We start from the raw sequence: 22,090 nt of genomic DNA on the forward strand, positions 1-22,090 counted from the left end.
TGCAGGCTGAGCTGAGGGACACCCCCCCACCCCCACACTAATTTCATGCACCAGGCCTCTAGTTATAAATAAAAAGCAAGCCTGGTAAGACAGGGAATGAACCCTGCTGGCTTGGCTCAGTGGTTGAGCTTGACCTATGAACCAAGAGGTCATGGTTTGATTCCCAGTAGGAGGACATGCTGGGGTTTACAGGCTCGATCTGTGGGTGTGGGGTGTGCAGGAGGCAGCAATCTGGGATTCTCCCTTATCAGTGATGTATCTTTCTCTCTCTCTCTCCCTTCCTCTCAGAAATCAATAAAAGTATATTTTAAAAAAATCGTACGCCTCCTGCTCCCCCAAAAGACAACAAATGAGATGTGAGGTTCCAGAATGGTTACTTTTTGACAGCCCCACAGATTTAGACGTTAAGGAGAAAGTGGGTGAAGTGCTAAGAGGGCGGTCCTCATTTGAGCAAGATGTTCTGACTTCAAGGTCGTTGGTAATAATCCTGATATTTTTCAGTAGCTCCTTTTGACGTTTCATTTATTCCCCAGATTAGTTTAAGGCTTTTTTTTTTTAATATAAATTACATTTAAGTGCTTATCAAAGCTCGACACAGTCATTTCCAAGTGTGTTTTCAGGTTAAGATGTGGCCTGGAATTTGGGTGTACGTGAGGCAACTGAAGTTAACGCCACCTTCGCTCTCTTTGGCGCGGTGCCGCTCTTCTGTGCTCAGCTGCTCCAAGCCCGGGGCTGGCTAGGGGAAGATGATGGGTCACTACCGAGCCCAAAGGCCCACATTACTAACGGCATTACTCCTGTCCGAGTCTCCAGGTTCTCGTCTCTCGCCCCGACCTTTCAACAGGCCGGCGGTGCGGCGCCCGCGGAGGGTCGGGGCCGGCTTTGCGCGCTGGACGTCGGCCACAGGCACGGCCAACGAGCCGTCGCTGCGCGTCTCCGCGACAGCAGCGGGCGGCGCGCCGAGCCTCTCCTTTCTTTAACCCCGCTTCACACGCAGTCTCACCCTCGCCGGAAGTTCGCGCGTGACGCCATATCCGGCCCGAGCGCCCGTCGCCGGCGGGAGCGAGCCCGCCGGTGCGAGGCAACTTTGTTCCCGCCTCCTTCGCCCCGACACCACTCACCTTTGGCTTCCTCGGAGCGTGGCCTGCGTGCGCGCTCCCGGCCCGGCGTCGGGGCCCGGGGAAAGGCCGAGGGAGCGAGGCGAGAAGGAGGGGTGGCGAAGGTTAGGGCCCAACCAGCGAGTCTCGTTGCCCTCCCTCCGCCTGACGGGGAGCGGAGAGGGAAGGGGAGGAGCGAGCGGGGCCGGCCACACACCCCAGAAACCTCCTCGTGGGAGGGGGAGCGGAGGAAAGGGGCAGCTCCGCCACCTCTGCTCGCGCCGGCGAAGGAAGGAGAAAGTCCGGGCTCATACCCACCGCCACGGACTCACAACCCGCCCCCTCCCGGCCCCCATCTCCCCGGAAACAGCCCCCCGCCCAGCTCCGCACACTCGCTGTCCCGACCGAGAGCCGCAGCCCGGTCGCCTCGGCCTCGCCCCGCCGCCCGCCCCTGTGGGCCGCAAAGTGCGCGAGGCCCTAGGCCGGGAGTTGTCAAGACCCAGCCATTTCCGAGGCGCCCGCCGTGTGTCGCCACCACCCCTGGAAGACGACGTCGACGCGGAGGAGGCGGCGGCGGCGGAGGAGGCGTGTTGTTGTCTCGCCCACTCCCCTCCCCTGAACTCGCACCCAACGTCAGGGCGCGATGGAGTGAAGCGACGACGAAGGTGGTACTTCCGCGTTGCGCTGCTGGAGCCGAGCGCGGCCAAGGCCGCTCCCCGAACCCCGGGGGCACTTGGAGGACTCCGGACTCCCCCGCAGGTCAGCGCCCGGTGCATCGGCTGTTTCTGCGGCTCAGGATCGGACGACCGGCGCGCACCGGGGCTCTGCCGCCCGGATTCTTGCTGCCCTCGGGCCTGGAGGCCGCGGCGGACCCCACGGTGACCTGGAACCCAGGGACCCGCGTCCCGACCCGGATTATCGTGGCGTGTCTGCCGAACCGCCCCGGTGCCCGGTGTCCCTCCGCCGTCGCCGCGGTCCCGTTTCCGGCGGGAGCGATGGCCAGGATCTGACCCGGGAGGAGGCCGCACCCGCGCCGCGCTCTGCGGCGAGCTCTAGGCGATGCCGAGCAGCTCGGACACGGCGCTGGGGGGAGGCGGGGGCCTGAGCTGGGCGGAGAAGAAGTTGGAGGAACGCCGCAAGCGGAGGCGATTCCTGTCCCCTCAGCAGCCGCCGCTGCTGTTGCCGCTCCTCCAGCCGCAGCTCCTGCAACCGCCGCCGCCCCCGCCGCCTCTGCTCTTCCTGGCTGCTCCCGGCACGGCCGCCGCCGCCGCAGCCGCCGCCGCCGCTGCGGCCTCCTCCTCTTGCTTCAGCCCGGGCCCCCCTCTGGAGGTCAAGCGGCTGGCGAGAGGCAAGAGGCGCCCAGGAGGGCGGCAGAAGCGGCGCCGCGGGCCCCGCGCCGGGCAGGAGGCGGAGAAGCGTCGGGTCTTCTCGCTGCCCCAGCCGCAGCAGGACGGCGGTGGCGGTGCTAGTAGCGGCGGGGGTGTGACCCCGCTGGTGGAGTACGAGGATGTGAGCTCCCAGTCCGAGCAGGGGCTGCTGCTGGGGGGCGCCAGCGCGGCAACGGCGGCGACGGCTGCCGGGGGGACGGGGGGCAGCGGCGGGAGTCCGGCCTCCTCCTCCGGCACCCAGCGGCGGGGGGAGGGGTCGGGGTCGGGGTCGGGCCGCCGGCCCCGCCGGGACCGCCGCCGCAGTAGCGGCCGCAGCAAGGAGCGCCACCGCGAGCACCGGCGGCGGGACGGGCAGCGCGGCGGCGGCGAGGCCTCCAAGTCCCGCAGCCGCCACAGCCACAGCGGCGAGGAGCGGGCCGAGGCCACCAAGAGCGGCAGCAGCAGCAGCAGCGGCGGCCGCCGGAAGAGCGCCTCGGCCACGTCCAGCAGCAGCAGCAGCCGCAAGGACCGAGACCTGAAGGCTCACCGGAGCCGGACTAAGTCGTCCAAGGAGCCGCCTTCTGCCTACAAGGAGCCGCCCAAGGCCTACCGGGAGGACAAGACCGAGCCGAAGGCCTACCGGCGGCGGCAGCGGTCCCTGAGCCCCCTGGGAGGCCGGGACGACAGCCCGGTGTCCCACAGGGCCTCGCAGAGCCTGCGGAGCCGCAAGTCCCCCAGCCCGGCGGGAGGTGGCAGCAGCCCCTATTCGCGGCGGCTGCCGCGCTCCCCGAGCCCCTACAGCCGCCGCCGCTCCCCCAGCTACAGCCGCCACAGCTCGTACGAACGGGGCGGCGACGTGTCTCCCAGCCCCTACAGCAGCAGCAGCTGGCGCCGCTCCCGGAGCCCCTACAGCCCCGTGATCAGGTGAGTCGGCCGTCCCGTGCGCGTGTCTTGGGCTGGGCTGGCCGGATGCCCGGAGGCTGGCAAAGGGGTGACCGGGCTCTGCCAAACCACCCGAGACCGGACCACCCGACTCGGGACGCGCTTCTAGTACCCGGCGGCGTTTTGGCGCCCGTGACGCCTTTCAGGGGGTTGGAGGGGCAGAGCAACAGGTCCAACAGAGCTTTTCTCCTCTCTCTCTGGTAAGGAGGATTTCTAAGGAAGAGTTCAAAGTCTTAAACTTGTTGCATTAATATGTCAACAGATTTCTCTCAACTGCTCTTTTTGTTTTTCCAGCACAGTTAGTTTGGGTAAGCCTAGAGCTTGTTTAATTTGTCATACTTTTTTTGGAAAACCCTCTAAAGAGGTTTCATTGTTGAAGATAGGAATGGACTGCAGTTTAGGGAGTAAATATTATAAAGGAGGATTTGAGTCACGTGCTGATGTCAGATTTAGATATATATTATTAAGGTGTCAACGTTGGGAAAGCAGCTTTTCTGTAAAGTGTATTAATATGGGAAAAAAGCTTATAGTTCTAAATTCTTGAAGACAAGGAAGATAGCCCATTTTGCGATATTTTTGGTGGTATAGTTTCTTACGCAGTCTTTCAGTCATAATTTCAAAAAGTAGAAAAATGACAAAGACAAGATTGTTGGTGTTTTTTTTTAAGGTTGTTGGTATTTTATGACACCCAGTTGTTAATTACGTGCAAATGTAATCTAGTTGATGTAGTCCAGTGTAACCAAGTGAATGTTCTAGTACATTCTCACATTAACTATTATTCTGAGTTCCTATTTACACTTACTTTAAAGTAAAATACTAGTAGACCCTTAAATATCAGAATCTTTGTTTAGAAGTCTTTTAAAAGGTAAATTTAACCTAGCAAAATTGGAGTAAATCTTTCATATAGCTATTATGCCTTTTTTGTATTTCTCCAAAAAAAGTGTGAGCATTGATATATAACTACCTGTAAGCACGGTGAATTATAAGGAACTTTTGAGTATTTTGCATGTTCTTATATTCTTTTAGATGTCTGGAAACTCTAGGCTTCGTAATTCAGGATTTTACAGACTGACATTTGCATTGATTGTGATTTTCCTATTGGTCTTAGTTTTCTTTCATTAATGCCAAATGGATGCTTAGTACCTCTATGTGTGAGTTATATTGACTCAGTATAGTATATGTACCTGTAAAATTAGCAGATTTTTTTGAAGTGCCAGCCTAGTAAGTGTTTGTAAAGATGTGATGTGAATAGAGATACAGGTGTGAGTTTATCTTTAAACTAAAACAGCTGTATACATCTCTTCATTCTTACAGTGTTCAAGCACACTCAAAATGCTAGTTGATTGATGCTTTAAGCAGACTATCAACACTGAAAAGTCATTTCACCAAATTCATTCTTTACATCTTGTAAGACCTTATATTTTACTTTTAGTTAAGATATTTTAGGTTTTCCAAAAGGTTTGTGTGGTGTTTTTTTTTTTTTTTTTTAATTGAATTTGTTCTTGAAAATCGATTAGGCTAAATTTCAGGACTTTAGATAGTGATTTTAAGTAGGATATAATATTAAGAATGGATTTCGTGTCTAACAGGCTTTTTAGTTGCTGGATACTTTAGCAAGGTCCTTTGTTATCTAATAGTGCTATGCATTTTGTTTATTTGACATAGTAGTGGTACGTGTGTTAGGATTATTCAAGTTTAGCAAATATTTATTGAGTATATATTATATGCCAGATACTATTCTAGGGACTGGGATATAGCACTGAAGAAAGACAAGGTCCTTGCCCTTATGAAACTTGCCTTCTAGAGGACCATTCTTGACTGAAATATTCATGGTGTTTATATTGACCACTAGTATTTCTAAAAGATTGGATTAGGAATGAGCTTTAGAATATCTTGACTAACATTCCTGACAGCTGGCCATTTGGTGTGTTCCTGAATACATCTAGAGGTGGGAAGATACTGCTTTGAAGACAGCTTATTTCATTAGATCTAGGGCTCAAGGTCTAGTCTTGATTTGCCCAGGTTTTAGCAAGATCCTTGGAGACTCAGTTTCCTAGGCTGTTTTGTGGTGTGTGTGTATTTCAAGAATTAAATGAAAATTTATGTATAGAAATAGTGTAGAGTATTACAGAAATCTAATGTGGTTTAGATGTTATTGAATTATTAGAATTCTTCATATTGAAACAGAAATCCAGCTCTGTGTCAGTTCTACCCATTGCTTCAAGTTTAACCCTTTGAAATGATACAGAGCAAACCTGTATGCTACCTCTTTAAAATATAAAGACAGTTACCATATCTTTTGAGTCTTCTTTTCTTGGCCTCAAAACTCATTTTTCATAAGGTATGCTTTTTAGATTTTCCACATTATATCTAGTTTGTCAAATGTCCTGCTTAAAATGTGGGGCCCAGAATTTATAGCTAACATAGTTGATTGAAAAACTGAAAGGTTTTTAAATATAGCAAATGTATTAATTACTGTTTAGGAACAATTAATTGAATTCACTTGTCCAGTTTAATTCAAAAAGTTTTATTTATTTTTAGAATATAGTATTTGTGGTAGGTGACCCATATTGTTTAAGGAATAGACTACTGGATTGGGAGCTCCATGAAGGCAACTAGCCTATCTTGACCACCATTATAATCCTAGTGCTAATCATAGTGTCTGACAGAAGTAGACTCAATAATTGTTGAAAGGGTAAATGAAGGGATGATGGACTTTACTGAGCATATGAAATATTCATGTCGGCCTGGATTATATAAGTATTTAATATAGACCACATGTTATGCTGCAGGAAATAAGCATTGGATCTTTTTCCAGCCCACATGGAGCTTACATATTAATAAATTGTCAATGTAGATATTTTTAAGGAACTGCAAACACATTCAAAATACTAGTATTGAAACCATGATTGATATTTTTCTTGGTATTAGTTCCTAGAATAAATCCTCTCCATTTTATTGACATCTACGTTATAATGGCTCTTTGCCTTTATTTGAATCTTCAGTCCTTTGCTCATGCTTTTCTTTTAATCAGTCCTTTTGTAGCTTTACTTTTCCCCCCTGTATAACCAGTTTGCCATATTTTCTTTAATACTTGAATGTTGGGGGTGTAGGAAGTCACATAATTTTGTTGATTGGTCCTGTAATAAATGTGAGGGTGCACTGAAGAGAGGGGCTGTTTAGGAAAGGTACTAAGATGAGTTTTACTATGTGCCAGGCATTGATAAATATTTAATGTACATTCACCCCCAAAACAAAACACGTTACCGATAGTTAGAAACATTTCTGTTGATAGATTGGGAAATGGAAACTCTAAAAAGTTAAATGATTTGTTCCAAGGTCAGCTTGGATTGGTCTGGTTCTAAAGTACATGCTTTTGGTATTATGCTGTATCGAACTTCACCTGGCATTCAAGGGAGCTGGCCACCTCACATAATAATTTGTTTTGCTAAAATTCAATTCCTGTTTGGAAATTTATCTGTTAATTTCTGTTTTCCTGGCCACCATTGCAACATTTAAGGATTTTAAAAAACAAATTCTTCTAAAGATTCTTTCAGCTCATTTTGTCTTTACTAATTCATAGTTTTTATGAATAGGAGGCTAAAAAAAACATTTCTTAAAGACATTAATTATTCTTGGTTACTGATAGTTGTTTTGCAATGGGATTCTTGATCCGAAGTTGATCAAGTCAGATCAGGTACAATTAATACAGTAAATTGTTATATATATAATTGGTTCTCTCTCTGAACCTATGGAAGTTCTATTCTACCAAGAAGTAGCAGAGTCTCCATTATGGAAAAATAATAAGACCCTGAGAATCTAAAGATGGGTGGACCTAGATGTAAATAAGTGAATTTATTAGTATTCACTTGCATATGATGTGGGGTACCTCTGTCATGGATTATTTAGTGTTTTGTCCTAAAAACTACTGTTCTAAAACATACAAAATGAAGACATTCAAGAATTAAAAAAAAAAAAAAAGAAGCTCCTAAAATTATTGCTTTTAATATATACTTAGAAGTAAGTCATGGGTATCCTTACATGAATGGAATTCTAAAAGTGTCAAAAGTATAGCATACTAGAATAAATGCAGAAACACTCAGAAGGGCTGTAAATTTAGGTGAACTCTCTTAAGTCTCCAAATTTTTAATCACTCCTTTCATTATTAAGACAGCCTTGTATTTTGCTCCATTTTCTGACCAAACCTTACTTGACATTTATATCTACTCAGCCCTTACCACATTTTTGTTCTAACACAAGTTATTTATCCCATTTCCATTTTTAGCTCCTTAGTTCAGGCCCTCTTTTTTTTTTTTTTTTTAATCGCACTTCCTGTTGTTATTTCTTCCCTATTCACCTCTTCTTTTACTTCTAACTAGAGGCCTGGTGCACGAAATTGGTGCACTTGAATCGGGGGATCCCTCAGCTCAGCCTGCGCCCATGGGGAGCAGGCCTAAGCCAGCAGTTGGACATCCCCCGAGGGGTCCTTAATGTTGCCATGGAGGCAGGAGAGGCTTCTGACACCGCCACTGCGCTTGCCAGCCGTGAGCCCAGCTCAGGGCTTCTGGCTGAGTGGTGCTCCCCCTGTGGGAGTGTACTGACCACCAGGGGGAAGCTCCTGCATTGAGTGTCTACCCCCTGGTGGTCAGTGCATGTCATAGCGACTGGTCATTACGCTGTTTGGTCGATTTGCATGTTAGCCTTTTATTATATAGGAGGACTAGTGACCCGGTGCACGGATTTGTGCACATTGAGAGGAAATTAATTAGAAGGTGGTTGGTGGAGTGGGACTGGGTGAGACAGGCCAGACACACTCTGGAGTCAACTTCCCATGGTCCCTCCCTGGCCTGCGGGGGTCAGGCCAAAACCGGCTCTCCGACATCCCCCGAAGGGACCCGGAGTGCGAGAGGGCACTCTGCAAAGTTGCCGTCGTACAGGGTGTGGAAGTCAAACGCAAGTGTGCAGCAAACCAGATTCGGGGCCGACAGTGCCCCAGAAACAACATAACCCATGGTCGAAGGTGGAATCGCGCAGCCCCGCGAGGAATCGGGCTCCCTCTTTTCTGGTTTTGGGGTGCGTCACCCAAGAACCACCGCTGTCAAGTCACTGCAGCTCAGCAGCTCCTGTGTTGAGCATCTGTCCCCTAGTGGTCAGTGCACGTCATAGCGACTGGTCAGGTGAGCGGAGGTACACTTAGCATGTTAGCCTTTTATCCTACCTAATAATAGACAATATGCAAATTGACCGTACCTTCGCTATGCCCACGATTGGCCAGGAGGCGCGGAGGGGTGGGACTCGGGGTGGCCAATTGGGCCGGCGGGATGCTGAGCTCGCGTCGCCAGCGGCGGCGCGAGCTCAGCGTCTGCGCCATGGCTGTGCTACAGCACAGAAGGGGCCTCTGGGGCAGCGAGCCCACATCCTGCTGCGGACCATCAAAAGCAGGGGAGCTGGGTGCCTGTCTGCTCCGGCACCAGCGGACAGGCACCCAGCTCCCCCGCGATCGAAAGCGGGGAGCTGTGTGTCTGCTCTGGCACCAGCGGACCCCCTGCCATCAAAAGCAGGGAGCAGGCTGCTAGCAGTGTCCGCGGAGCGTGCTAGGCTTTGCGGGACAGTGGATATGGCCTGGATGGCAGGTTAGGCCTAGGGGACCCTACACGTGCATGATTTAATCATGCACTGGGCCTCTAGTATATATATAGAATTCATTCTTTATTAGAATTTTCTTAAAATCTTGGTTACCGTATTTTCCGGCGTATAAGACGACTGGGTGTGTAATATTTTCCTGGGTTGAAAAGTCGTCTTATACGCCGGAAAATACGGTAGATGTGTCACTTTCATTATATAGAATTAAGTCCAAGCTTTCTAATGCATAATCAGGTAATGCCTTTTATGATCTGGCCCCATTCTATCAGAATTCTGTTTTTAGAGGCACTTTCATTTCTCTATAACAGTGGTTCTCAACCTTTCTAATGCCGCGACCCTTTAATACAGTTCCTCATGTTGTGGTGACCCCCAACCATAATATTATTTTCGTTGCTACTTCATAACTGTAATTTTGCTACTGTTATGAACCGTAATGTAAATATCTGTGTTTTCCGATGGTCTTAGGCGACCCTGCTAGTGGTTCTCTGTAGAGCCTAAGACCATCAGAAAACACAGATATTTACATTATGATTCATTAACAGTAGCAAAATTACAGTTATGAAGTAGCAACGAAAATAATATTATGGTTGGGGGTCACTACAACATGAGGAACTGTATTAAAGGGTCGCGGCATTAGAAAGGTTGAGAACCATTGCTCTATAATTTTACTCTTGCTGTTCTTTTAGCTTAAAATGCCATTTTTTCTCTTCTCTGTCTCCAGTTTTGCATTCAAAACCCAACTCAAATTCCACTCCATCTTGTAACCTTTCTGCATTCATCTAAAAAAGTTTATTCCTTTTCTTATATTCCTTACACTTTGCTTTATCTTTGTTATGGGGCTTAAAAAACCCTATTTAATATTCTGATTACTTGGCTGGCTATATTTGTGTTTTCCCTACTAGACTGTAAGCTCCTAGAGGACAAATTCCAAAGTGTATTAGTGGTTGAATTAATTGAAATACCTTTTTTTCTTTAAGTAATTATACTGAAATGTTTATTAGATTGAAATACCATTTTTCTCCACAGATTAATGCAAATGAATCTTTGCACAGATATCAGTTGTGTTTCTAAACTTGCTATTTTGGTTCACATATACTTAGGATAGGGAAAATAATAACTGATTTATGAGGAGAGAATTAAAGAACCTTTTTCTAGCTTCTTTATCAAATAGGTTGAAGCTGGGAATCACATTTATTGTGAATATAATAAATTCACTCCTAGTGTTTATATTTGTGCTCTGTTGTATACTGATCAAAGATAAATGATCTGTTTTTTTTTAGTGATAATTTTCTGAGCAGACTGAATTTCAAGCTTCTATACGCCAACTGAAAAATTGTAGCTATTTCTGAAAAACCAGTTTAAAACTACTGTTGTTTAACATTCACTATTTAAAATAATTTTATTTACTTTTTTTTTTATTTTTTTAAATAACTTTATTGATTTCAGAAAGGAAGGGAGAGGGAGAGAGAGAGAGAAGTATCAGTGATGAGAGAGATCTCCTGGTTCATTAGGTCGATGCTCAACCACTGAGCCACGCCGGCTGGGTTTAAGATCATTAGTTTTTTCCTCTTGTGTACTTTTAAAATAAATATTACTGAAGTTTTTATTTTGTTTTTGGCTTGCTTTGTTTCATATGTAGATATCTGTAAGCTTTAAAGTGGGTGTTGGAAGCAAAATGATCAGAAGTATTAGTATTGTTTGCACTGATTTTTGTTCCTTAAATTTCTAAATTGTGCATATCTAAATTGTGGGAGAATCTCATGTTCTTAATATATTGGGAAAATAAAATGTAGATTAGAGGGTAAAATTTAGGTTAAAACTGGAATTTTTATAAAATGGAAAAGAAAAGGGTAGTGAGATAAACTAAAAGCTGAAAATAGTTAATGGACTGTGTGCCTTCTCACTTTTCTGTTTCTTTAGTTTCAGTTGCATAGGGACATATTCACTGAGATTTTTTTTTTTGACACTCCAAACTTAATTTATCCAACATTAAATGAATTATTTTACCTTTCTTGGAGTCATATTTTTCAGATATTGTTTTTCACTTGTTTATAAAGATAGTAGAGGCTTGTAGACATTTTCGGTTAGTATAGAAAAGGGTAAGAGATTCAAGGCATATTGAGTCCAGCCACTTGAGATGTTTTACCCTTGATATTTTGATGAACAGTCTTCTAGACTTTTCTGTGCATATATACATAGGGACATAAAACTTTATATAAATGGGAACATACTATAATGCTATTTTGTACCCTGTAATCCATAGTATATTCTTTTTATTGATTCCTAGGATTCCATTGTATTGGTGTACTTACAACTTGTTTGGCCAAGTCCATGTTGCTACTCTTACACTGTAAGCTCCTAAAGGACTTATTTTTGCTATGTTTATGTATCGCAAATTTTATATGCATTTGTCCCATAATATCTTCTAGATTACATTTCCCAGGGGTAAAATTCTTGGGCCAAAAATGCTATGCACATTTGTAGTTTTGATAATTCTGTCATATTGCATCTTCAGAAAGCTTTTATCAATTTGTATTTTCCAAGTATGCGAGTACCCATTTCCTCAGTCTCCACTGTCTGTGGAGTTGTCAGTTATCCTGTTCCTGTTTTCAGTTGCAGTTATTTAATATCTAATAATGCTAAATTTATTTTTATTTTTTGGTTCTTTTATCTTGATTTTTGTTTGTTTTCATATTAGTTTTTAAGAGCCTTTTTTTGTATTAGAGATATTAACTGTTTTTTGTGTGTGCATGGCTTTAATTAGCAAGTATTTTTCATGAGTTGTCTTTTGTCTTTTAACCTTGATTATGTTTTAAGAAGTTTTTGATTTGCATGTATGTGTGCAAGTGTTTTAAGAGGTAGTCGTTTCTCCCAGCCAGCCAGTGCTTAAAGTAATATTTATCTTTTCCCTCCCCACTTCTAATAAATTGCTTGTTCTGTTGGTGCTTTTGCAGTGGTCTCTAGTCCACTCTGATTTAGTTTAAAACTTCTTAATTTGTGGATCTTCTTATTGTTGGATCTGCATGCTTTGGGCCTTTACTCTTCAAGCTCCTACTGTTTTCTGCATTGAAATTAATCTTAAAATACCACTTTGATTCTGTCATTTTCCTATAAAACATTTACAGATTCAAATTCTTCTTTTTTTAAAATAAATTTTTATTGATTTCAGAGAGGAAGGGAGAGGGGGAGAGAGGTAGAAACATCAATGATGAGAGAGAATTGTTGATTGACTGCCTCCTGCACACTCCACACTGGGGATCAAGCATGCAACCTGGGCACGTGCCCTGACGGGAATTGAACCATGATCTTCTGGTTCATAGGTCGATGTTCTACCACTGAGCCACGCCAGCCAGGCCAGATTCAAATTTTTGTATTGGGCATTTAAGATTTCCCACCCGAGACTCACCCAAACTACCCTTACTTCTTATTATATACTAGAGGCCTGGTGCGTAGGATTTGTGCACTGGTAGGGAGCATGGCCTGCGGGGATCAGCCCGCTGTGGGAGCGCTGCTCATCCCGGTCAGCCGAGTGACTGTGGACCCGCCCTCTGAGCAGCTGCTCTCACAGCGGGAGCAGCCACTCATCCCGATCAGCCGAGCAGCGCTCCCACTGTGGGAGTGCATTGACCACCAGGGGGCAGCTCCTTCGTTGAGCATCTGCATCCTGGTGGTCAGTGCGCATCATAGCAACTGGTCGACCTGTTGTTTTGGTCATTCTGCCATTTGGTCGCTGGGCTTTTATTATATAGGATGCTGATCAAAATACAAACTGGACTCCTTTCTATTTTCCTTTAAATTTTTTTTTTCTTTTTAGGAGGAGATAAAGATTCACTTGATGTGGGTGAATAGAATTTTTCTCCCTTCCCCTTATTATATGCCACTCAGTTGTCTCATATTGGTCTAGTGTTCTTTATTTAAATAAAAGCAAAGATGAATATATGTTCTTATTTCCCTTCCTACTCTTTTATACAAAAGGCAGCACATTATATAACTTTTCTGTAACTTGCGTTTTGTCCTTAACAGTATGTCCTGGGACCTTTCTATGTTGGTACAGGAAGAGTTTCCTTATTTTTTTATTCCAAAGCTGTGTAGTATTCCATTATGTGAATGACTGCCTCCTAGTTTATGGAACCAGCCCTTACAAATGGACACTTTAGTTGTTTTCAGTATTTGCTGTTACAAGCAATGCTTCAATGAACAAAAGCAGCTTTTTTAAAGGGTTACACAGCACTGCATATGCTACTATTTTTTCCTTTTTATTGACTTTATTGGAGTGACACTGGTTAAAATTCTATAGGTTTCAGATGCACAATTCTATAACACATCATCTGTCCACTGTATCGTGTGTTAACCACCCCAGTAAGTCTCTGTCTATCACCATTTATCCCCCCATACCCTCTTCCATCTCCCCCTATCTCCCCACAATCACTATACTGAGTCCATGAATTTTTTCTCTGTTTTCCTCAATCCCTTCACCACTTCATATGCTATTTAAAGTGAGATTATTATTTTTCAGTCTTAGAATACTGGTTGGTTTATTGGTTGATAAATTCCCAATTATTGGTACTCATGAATGAAACATTGATGGTGGGACTGACATCCCTTCATAATTAAAGTATCATTAATTTGCCCCATGGAGGTTTATTGCTCTATTTTAAGTTTACCTATATAATAAAAGCCCAGCGACCATTATAGCAGAACAACTGGTCTCTATGATGCGTCAGCTGCAGGGGATGCTGCTGCTGAGCCCGGGGGCCCCAGGGCCAGTTGTGCAGCCGCTGCCAAGGCGCCGGTAAAGAAGAATGCAAAGGTGGCCAGCGTGAGCGTGCAGCTTGAGATGAAGGCTCTGTGGGACGAATTAAATCAACTGGACACCAAGGTGATCGTCACCAAGGCTGGCAGGTCAGGGCACCCCTCTCCCTGCTGCAACCCTCTCCACATGGCGCCAGTCTCGGGCAGCGAGCTTTGGCCTGATCCATGTGAGCGAGACTGAGAAGTGGGGTAGGGGGTGCTGCCTGGCCACCTGCTGGTCCCTCTTGGCGCGGGCCAGCTCCTTTGCTCTCTGAGTCCTGGCTCTGGTGACAGCTGCCTGGCATGCCAGGCCTGAGGGTACTGCTCGGGAGGCCAGGAAGGCAACGGAGAGAAACCCTGTAGATCTGCCGCCCAACCTGCAGCCCAGGACCTGGCACCACCAGAAAAAGACTGGCTCAGAGCACACTGAGCTTGGGGGGAAGGCAGCTGCCTGTGAGGGCCTTGCCACCAGCCAGCTCAGGGTGGATCCCACCTCAAAGGAAACTTGGTCTTTGGTTCCTTAGTTCAATCTATCCCAGCTAAAGAGGAGCAGCTGGGCACATTTTAGGAGAGAATTAAGACTCTAAAACAGTGTGTTCTCTTCCGTGGAAATTGCTACCCAGTTGCCTTAGGCCTAAATTCCGGGTGATTATGGGGCCTGGCTCTGCCACTGGGGCCAGCGTCTTCCAATTGGCCTGTATTTGTTGTAAGGGCCCAAAGAGAAGAAGGGGAACAAGTTTTTTGATGCAATGGATTTGACCAACAGACAAAGGCGAGTGCCGGGCTGTGTCTAATGTACACACAGAGACACCAGCTCTGAGTCCACCTGGCCAAAGGGAGTTCAGGGCTTGTTTGCAGAGCCTTCTGGTGGTTTCTGTTTCCTTGCTGAGGCCACCCTCCTTGGGAAGCCTGGGGCCCATACTCAGCTCCAGCTCAGTGGGTCTTCTCCAGGCCCCTCCCCCAGACCACCCCCGCCCCTAATTGGCCCGGCCCGACCCCACCCATGCACAAATTCGTGCACTGGGCCTCTAGTATAATAATAAAAACTTTGGAAATTTTAATAGTGGAAGCTTCTTAAAGCCTTTTGCTCAAGAAGTCTGAATCACTGACCACTGACATTTCTGTCATGGCAGCTGTAGAGCAAGTTAACCTTGTTGCACTCGGATGTCGAGTGTGACTCGACACGGTTAGCATCGGTAGCTAAATTATTGAATGTATCAATAATTTGAAATATAAAAAAATCCAAATAAATAAGTTTGTATGAAAAGTAACTCCAGTTTTTTATTCTACTGCCGCGCTTTGTAAAATCTGGGGTATTTAAAAAATTAAATCCAGAGTAGAATAAAGGAATCGAGAAAAAAGCAAGCGAGTGCAAAGGGTTAACATGATAAAAGTGAATAAGATAAATTCAACTTCAGGTTTTTTTGTATTTTGTTTGTTTTACCCATCCTTCCACCTTTTCCCTTTGGTAACTATCCAGCTTGTTCTCTATTTCAATGGGTCTAGACTCCTTACTATTTTAAAAGCATGGAATTGTAAGCCCTCTGTACTTTAGTTTATGCCCTTGACTCAATAAGCCAATCCTATTGATCATTCTTCCAACCATAGTTCAGGTGTCATCTACGAAGCCTTCATTAATCTCATCCAGAAGTGATTTCTCTTAATTTCTTTAGCACTGAGATCACTTTTATGAATACTTACTATATTCAGATTATATTAGAGTTGTCCCCCTCCTTCTTAGATATATTGGGTGTTTCAGTAATTCATTTAAAAAAACAACCACAAATCAGTTATATTGAGGTGTGATTTATATACAATATAATTCATCAATATTAATTGTATAATTGAGTGGATTTTGACAAACATACACTTGTGTAACCACCACAATCATGATAAAAAGAACATTTCTAGCCCCCCCCCCCCCCAAACGTTTCCTATATCCCTTTCATTCTGTCCCCTACTTCTACCTGTGGTCCTTGGTAACAACTGATCTGCTTTCCATCACATTACTTTTATCTTTATTGAACTTTATATAAATGGAATTACATGGTATGTATGTATGTTTTTTTAATCCTAATACCTGAAGATACATTTTTATTGATTTTAGAGAGAAAAGAAGGGGGCAAGGTGAGAGAGAAACATTGATCATTTGCTTCCCATAAGCACCACAACCAGGGATCGTTGCGCCAACCAACTGAGCCACCTAGCCAGGGCCATAGTATGTAGTTTTCATTGTCTACCTTCACTTAACATGGTTTTGAGGTTCATCAATGTTGCATGTTCAGGTGGTTTGTTCCTTTTTATGGGTGATTAATACTCCACTTATGGACATACCATTAATTTGCTTATTCATTCACCAAGTTGAACATTTTGAGTTATTTTCAGTTTTGGGCTGAACAAAGCTGCTGTAGGAATACAGCTCTTGTTTTTGTTACTTGAACATTACAGTTGCTTCACATCCTCACTAAGATTTCAGTTTATGTCAGTCTTTGACTTTAGCTATTGTAGTAGATGAGTAGTGGCATGTCACTGTGGTTTTACTTGCAATTCCTTAATGACTAACAATGTTGAGCATCTTTCCATATGCCTATTGGCTTTTCATATCTTTTGTGAAGTGTCTTAAAATGTTTTGTCCATATTCTTCATGAATTTTATTGTAATAATTCTGTACATATTCTGTAAACAAGCTCCTTGTCAGACACGTTTTGCAAATGTTTTTTTCTCAGACTGTGGCTTGCCTTTCCTTAATTTCAAAGAGCAAAGGTTTTAAATTTTGATGAAATCCAATTTAGTAGTTTCTCTTTTATAACGTGCTTTTTGTAGGCCTCCCCCTCCCGCCTTAAAAAAAACTTTACCTAATAGTCACAGTTTTTCTCCTTGTTTTAAAATATATCTCTTCAGTTTATCAGTCTACTTTCATGCATAATATGACATTACAAAAGTATACTTTCACTTTCTTCCTCTCTAGTACTATTCTTTTCATGCTTTATTTCTACATATGTATAACTTATGCATGTTATATATACATGAAATTTAAAAATGAGAAAAGCTACTTTTGCAAACACTTTCTCATCTCTTTGTGCACATTCAAACTTTGATGTAGTATTTTCCTCTGTCAAAAGGAATGGCTTTGAATATTTCTTACAATGTAGGTCTGCTGTTTCATTTGTCTGAAAACCTCCATTTTGAAAGATATTTTTGCGGATATGGAGTTCTACATGTGCTTTTTATCCCTCAGTACTTTGATTCTGGCTTGACGACTATTTTCAGAATATTTTGTTTTTACTTTAGACACTAGATTGTAAGTCCCATGAGGTTCTTTTTAAATCTTACGTCTTTTAAGCACTGACACAGCATATGATAGATAATAGGTACCCAGAAAATGATGTTAAAGTGATGTAGATAAGAAAATATCTAGAATCTCAGAATTTTAAAAAATATATTTTTTCATTGATTTCAGAGAGGAAGGGAGAGGGATAGAGATGTAGAAACAATGATGAGAGAGAATCATTGATCAGCTGCTCCCTGCACACCCCACACTGGGTATTGAGCCTGCAACCTGGGCATGTGCCTGACTGGGAATTGAACCGTGAGCTCCTGGTTCATGGGTCGATGCTCAACCACCTAGCTACACTGGCTGGCAAACCTCAGAATTAAAAAAAAAAAAAAATCCTGTTGATATTAACAGGGTCCAGTGTTGGCCTATGAATAAATTCATAATAACTAGAGCTAGACTAATCAAAAGTATGTGCCTTTGGGCATATCAAGTATTACGCTCTTCCTCTACTCCTTGCTATCTTTTTAAGTGAAACGTGAAGACAAACGCAGAGTTTATGCTCAGTGAATTAGAACTTGTTTAGCTGAGCCACTCTGTAAAAAGTCAGCCATGTGTCTTTCATTTATTTAACTTTTAGTGTTGTGTAAGGAACATAAAGGAAAGGAAGTATACTTTTAGAACAGACAAAAAACAGTTTTATGTTATTTTTTTCTAGTTTTAAAAATAACACCTTTTTTGAGATAAACTTTAAACACACCATGCAATTTATTTTAATTTTAAGTGCTACTATCAGTGGTCTTTAGTATACTTACAGAGCTGTACAGCCATCATCACTAATTTTAGAACATATTAATCACCCCCTCCCCCAAAACACACACACACACAAAACTCCACCTCTTAGTAATCACTCCCCATTCCCACCTCTTGCAGTGCCTGGCAACTATTTTCTGTCTTTATGGATTTGCCTGTTCTGGGCATCTTCTATACTAATAAAAGGGTAATATGCTAATTAAACTGGGAGATCTTCCGGATGTCCTTCTGGACAAAGCCATGGTGGCGGGGACTGAGGCAGAGGCAGTAAGGGGTGATCAAGTCAGAAGGGGAGGGCAGTTGGGGGCGATCAGGCTGGCGGGGGGGGGGCAGTTGGAGGCAAGCAGGCTGGCAAGGGGGGCAGTTGAGGGTGAGCAGGCCGGTAGGGGGGGGCAGTTGGGGCCGATCAGGCCGGCGGGAGGGGGGACAGTTGGGGGCAAGCAGGCCGGCAGGCAGAATGGTTATGAGCCAGTGGTCCTGGATTACGAGAGGGATCAGGCCTAAACTGGCAGTTGGACATCCCCTGAGGGGTCCCAGATTGGAGAGGGTGCAGGCCAGGCTGAGGGACAACTCCTCCCCCTCCCCCCCCCGATTCATGAATTTCGTGTACTAGGCCAATAGTCCTATATAATAAAAGCCTAAAATGCAAATCGACCAAACGGTGGAATGACTGGTTGCTATGACGTGCACTGACCACCAGGGGGCAGACGCTTAATGCAGGAGCTGCTCCTAGCCCGCAGGCCCAAGGTGGGTGCCAGCGGGGGACCCCTGATCACCCCTCCGGTTGCCCCACAGATCGGCCCTGATTGCCAGTCAGGCCTAGGGGACCCTACTTGTGCATGAATTTCATGCACCATGCACTGGGTCTTTAGTTTCATATAAATGGAATCATACAGTTCATGCTCTTTTTTTACTTAAGCATAAGGTTTTTAAGACTCATCTATGTTGTATTATGTTTCAATACTTCATTCCTTTTTATGGCAAGTATTATTCCATTGTATGGATATATTGCATTTTATTGTTAGTTGATGGACATTTGGGTAGTTTATATATTTTGGCTATTATGAATTATGCTTCTGTGAACATTTATGTATAGTTTATTTTTCTTGGGTATATATACCTAGGAATGGAATTTTGGGATGTATGGTAATTCTATGTTTAACATTTTAAGGAACTGCCAAACTATTTTCAAAGTGGCTGCATCATTTTTATATTCTGACCAGTAATATATGAGGGTTCTGATTTCTTCATATTCTTGGCATTAGTTGTCTTTTTTATTATTATCATCCTGGAGTTTAAAATGGTATCTCATTATGACTAATGATGCTGAACATCTTTTCATGTGTTAATTGGCCATATATATATTTTATTTTGGGGGGAATGTTCATTCAGATCCTTTACTTATTTTAAAATTGGTTTGTCTTCTTATTGTTGAATCTTAAGAATTCCTAATATACTCTGGATACAAATCTCTTACGTGACTTGTAACATTCTTCCTCCTAGAGAGAGGAATTCTTGTATTCAGGAGAGTCAGTCTTAGTTTAATACAAAGAAGTGGAGTCTTCCCCAGATGATTTGTTCATAACCATTTCAGCCATTCTAATAGTGTAACATTGAACAAGTCATTTAGCTTCTGAGTCATTGTTTCTGGACTCAAAAGAAGAAGAAAAGAAAGGAGTTCTAGGGTGTCAAAAAACAATCAAATGACTACTATTTGTTAGATGGGTAATTATCCAGTTGAAAAAAGCAAGGGCTTAGAAATTATACAGATGAATTTAGATGCTTTTGTAGCAGAGTAATAGTAAGCATTTCCATTAACTTATCTTTTTTGAACTTTGGTCTTGTAAAATGGGATGAATAATGCCTACCTAATAGAAAAACAACAACTTGATCGCTTCTTGGCCTTTTGGCTAAGATCAAGTGTAGTATCTGTTTTTATCAGTTTAATATCTGATACGTCCTCTATCTGAGGACATTATATTAAACTAGAGGCCCAGTGCATGAAATTCGTGCACGGGGGTATGTCCCTCAGCCCAGCCTGCACCCTCTCCAATCTGGGACCCCCGGTAGGATGACTGACTGCCCAGTAGGATCGGGCCTAAACGGGCCGTCAGACATCCCTCTCACAATTCAGGACTGCTGGCTCCCAGCTGCTCGCCTTCCTGCCATCCTGATTGCCCCTAACCGCTTCTGCCTGCCAGCCTGATCACCCCCTAACCACTCCCTTGCCAGCCTGATTGATGCCTAACTGCTCCCCTGCCAGCCTGATTGCCCCTAACTGCCCTCCCCTGCAGGCCTGGTAACCCCCAACTGCTCTCCCCTGCAGGCCTGGTTCCCCCCAACTGCTCTCCCCTGCAGACCTGGGTCCCCCCCCGCCCCCCAACTGATCTTCCCTGCAGGCCTGGTCGCCCCCAACTGCCCTCCTCTGCTGGCCTGGTCAAACCTAACTGCCCTCCCCTGCAGGCTTGATTGCCCCCAACTGCTCTCCCTTGCAGGCCTGGACCCTCCCAACAGTCCTCCCCTGCTGGCCATCTTGTGGTAGCCATCTTGTGTCCACATGGGGGCAGCCATCTTTGACCACATGGGGGCAGCCATCTTGTGTGTTGGAGTGATGGTCAATTTGCATATTACTCTTTTATTAGATAGGATGTATTTTTGGAATAGGGAGACGGAATAGGAGCTTGCTTCGTCCTCTCCACGCATCGACCCGGTATTGCAGTACCTCTGGGAACGGTGCACCAAGGGGGAAAAACAAACAAACAAACTTGAAACAACCTAAGTACTATGAATAAAGGAGCAGTTAAACTATGGTACAGGTATTTAATTCGCAAATATTTTCTCCCATTGTATCCCTTTGATGATGTCCATTAAAGCACAAAAGTTTTAAATTTTGTTGAAGTTCACTTTGTTTTTTTCTTTTGTTTATGCCTTGGTGTCATATCAAAGAAGGCTTTGCCTAACTGAAGGTCACAAATATCTATATTTTCTTCAAAGAGTTTTACAGTTTAAACTTTATATCTTGGTCTGATATGTTTAGAGTTAATTTTTTTGTATGGTGAGAGAAAGAGGTCCAACTTCATTCTTTTGCATGTGGATATTTAGTTGTCCCAGTTGTTAAAAAGACAATTCTTTCTCCATTGGCATTCTTTAAAAATTTTTTTTTTTGATTTGTTGTTGGCAGGGCTACAGATGTCCCTCATTTCACACTCCTCCTCCTTTGCTCCCCTACTCTGCTGCAGACCTTCAGCACTATTCTCTGTGTCCATGAGCTATACATATACAGTAAGACCTTGATATAAGACTAATTTGGGCTAGGGAGTATCTGTTAAGGTGAAAGTCTGTCATAAAGTGGGTTTTCTGAATGAGTATGTTAAAAATGGATAAATTAGTTTATCTGTTTTTACTTACGCTGACACATTTGTGTAATTAAAATTAAGCATGTATGAAAAGTTTAATTTCACAGAAGAGTTTTCTATATGTATTACTGTAATTTTAAATTTCTACTGAACTTAAATGCATGCATTCACCAGTATCCTCTGGTAAACAAATGCACACAGCTGAGGCATGGCCTAGAGCCCAGCTGGGCAAAACTGCTGCAGAAAGTTCCACTAGAAACAACAGAACCAATTACTGAGGGATGCAGTGTGATCACTTGCTAATCATTCTCTGAACATTGCTTAAGAGCGGTGACTCTTGGGTTTAAATATGTAGACTACTAGGGGCCCAGTGCACAAATTCGTGCACCTTGAAAGGAACTGTGGGCCGTGAGGCTGTGGTGGGCACAGGGGTGGGTCTTGGCCCTTCCTCCATGCCCCTGCCCGGCCCCTCCTGCCGCAGTCCCCAGTCCCTTGTCTGCCGGCAGCCCCGCTCCCACCACCCCTGCTCCCACGTGCTGAGGGCGCTGGCCCCGCTCTCACCCACTGACAGTATGGAGCGAAAGGGTCTGGCGCCAGCAGTGGGTGTGAGCAGGGTTCGTGCCGTCAGCGGTGCAAGTGGTGGCTGCTGCCCTGATCACCCCTCAGGAGCAGGGGGAGGTGGAGAAGCCTGCAGGGGCGATCGGGACCGGCAGAGGGTGGCAGCTCTGGCGCTGGCAGTGGGTGCGAGTGGGGCCAGTGCCAGCAGCCGGTGTGAGCGCTGGGTGGGACTATGGTGTACAGGAGCAA

General features: G+C 44.6%; 1 protein-coding gene and 2 pseudogenes across 2 annotated transcripts in view; all 3 read left to right on the top strand.

Annotated features, from left to right (window-relative positions):
- The first annotated feature begins 1,723 nt into the window (after positions 1–1,723).
- Positions 1,724–22,090, top strand: part of CDK13 (cyclin dependent kinase 13) — a 117,171-nt gene continuing 96,804 nt past the window's right edge. Inside the window, exon 1 of one of the 2 annotated variants that reach the window (XM_008150312.3) lies at positions 1,724–3,388. In XM_008150312.3, coding sequence (XP_008148534.1) covers positions 2,157–3,388 — 1,232 coding nt within the window. In that variant the 5' untranslated portion in view covers positions 1,724–2,156. The remainder of the gene's footprint in view (positions 3,389–22,090) is intronic. The other variant, XM_008150316.3, reaches the window with a different exon arrangement.
- On the top strand, positions 19,818–19,938 carry LOC114234995 (U2 spliceosomal RNA; annotated as a pseudogene).
- On the top strand, positions 20,554–20,671 carry LOC114234997 (U2 spliceosomal RNA; annotated as a pseudogene).

The sequence above is a fragment of the Eptesicus fuscus genome, chromosome 14 (assembly GCF_027574615.1).
Source record: "Eptesicus fuscus isolate TK198812 chromosome 14, DD_ASM_mEF_20220401, whole genome shotgun sequence".
NCBI classification, from domain to species: domain Eukaryota; kingdom Metazoa; phylum Chordata; class Mammalia; order Chiroptera; family Vespertilionidae; genus Eptesicus; species Eptesicus fuscus.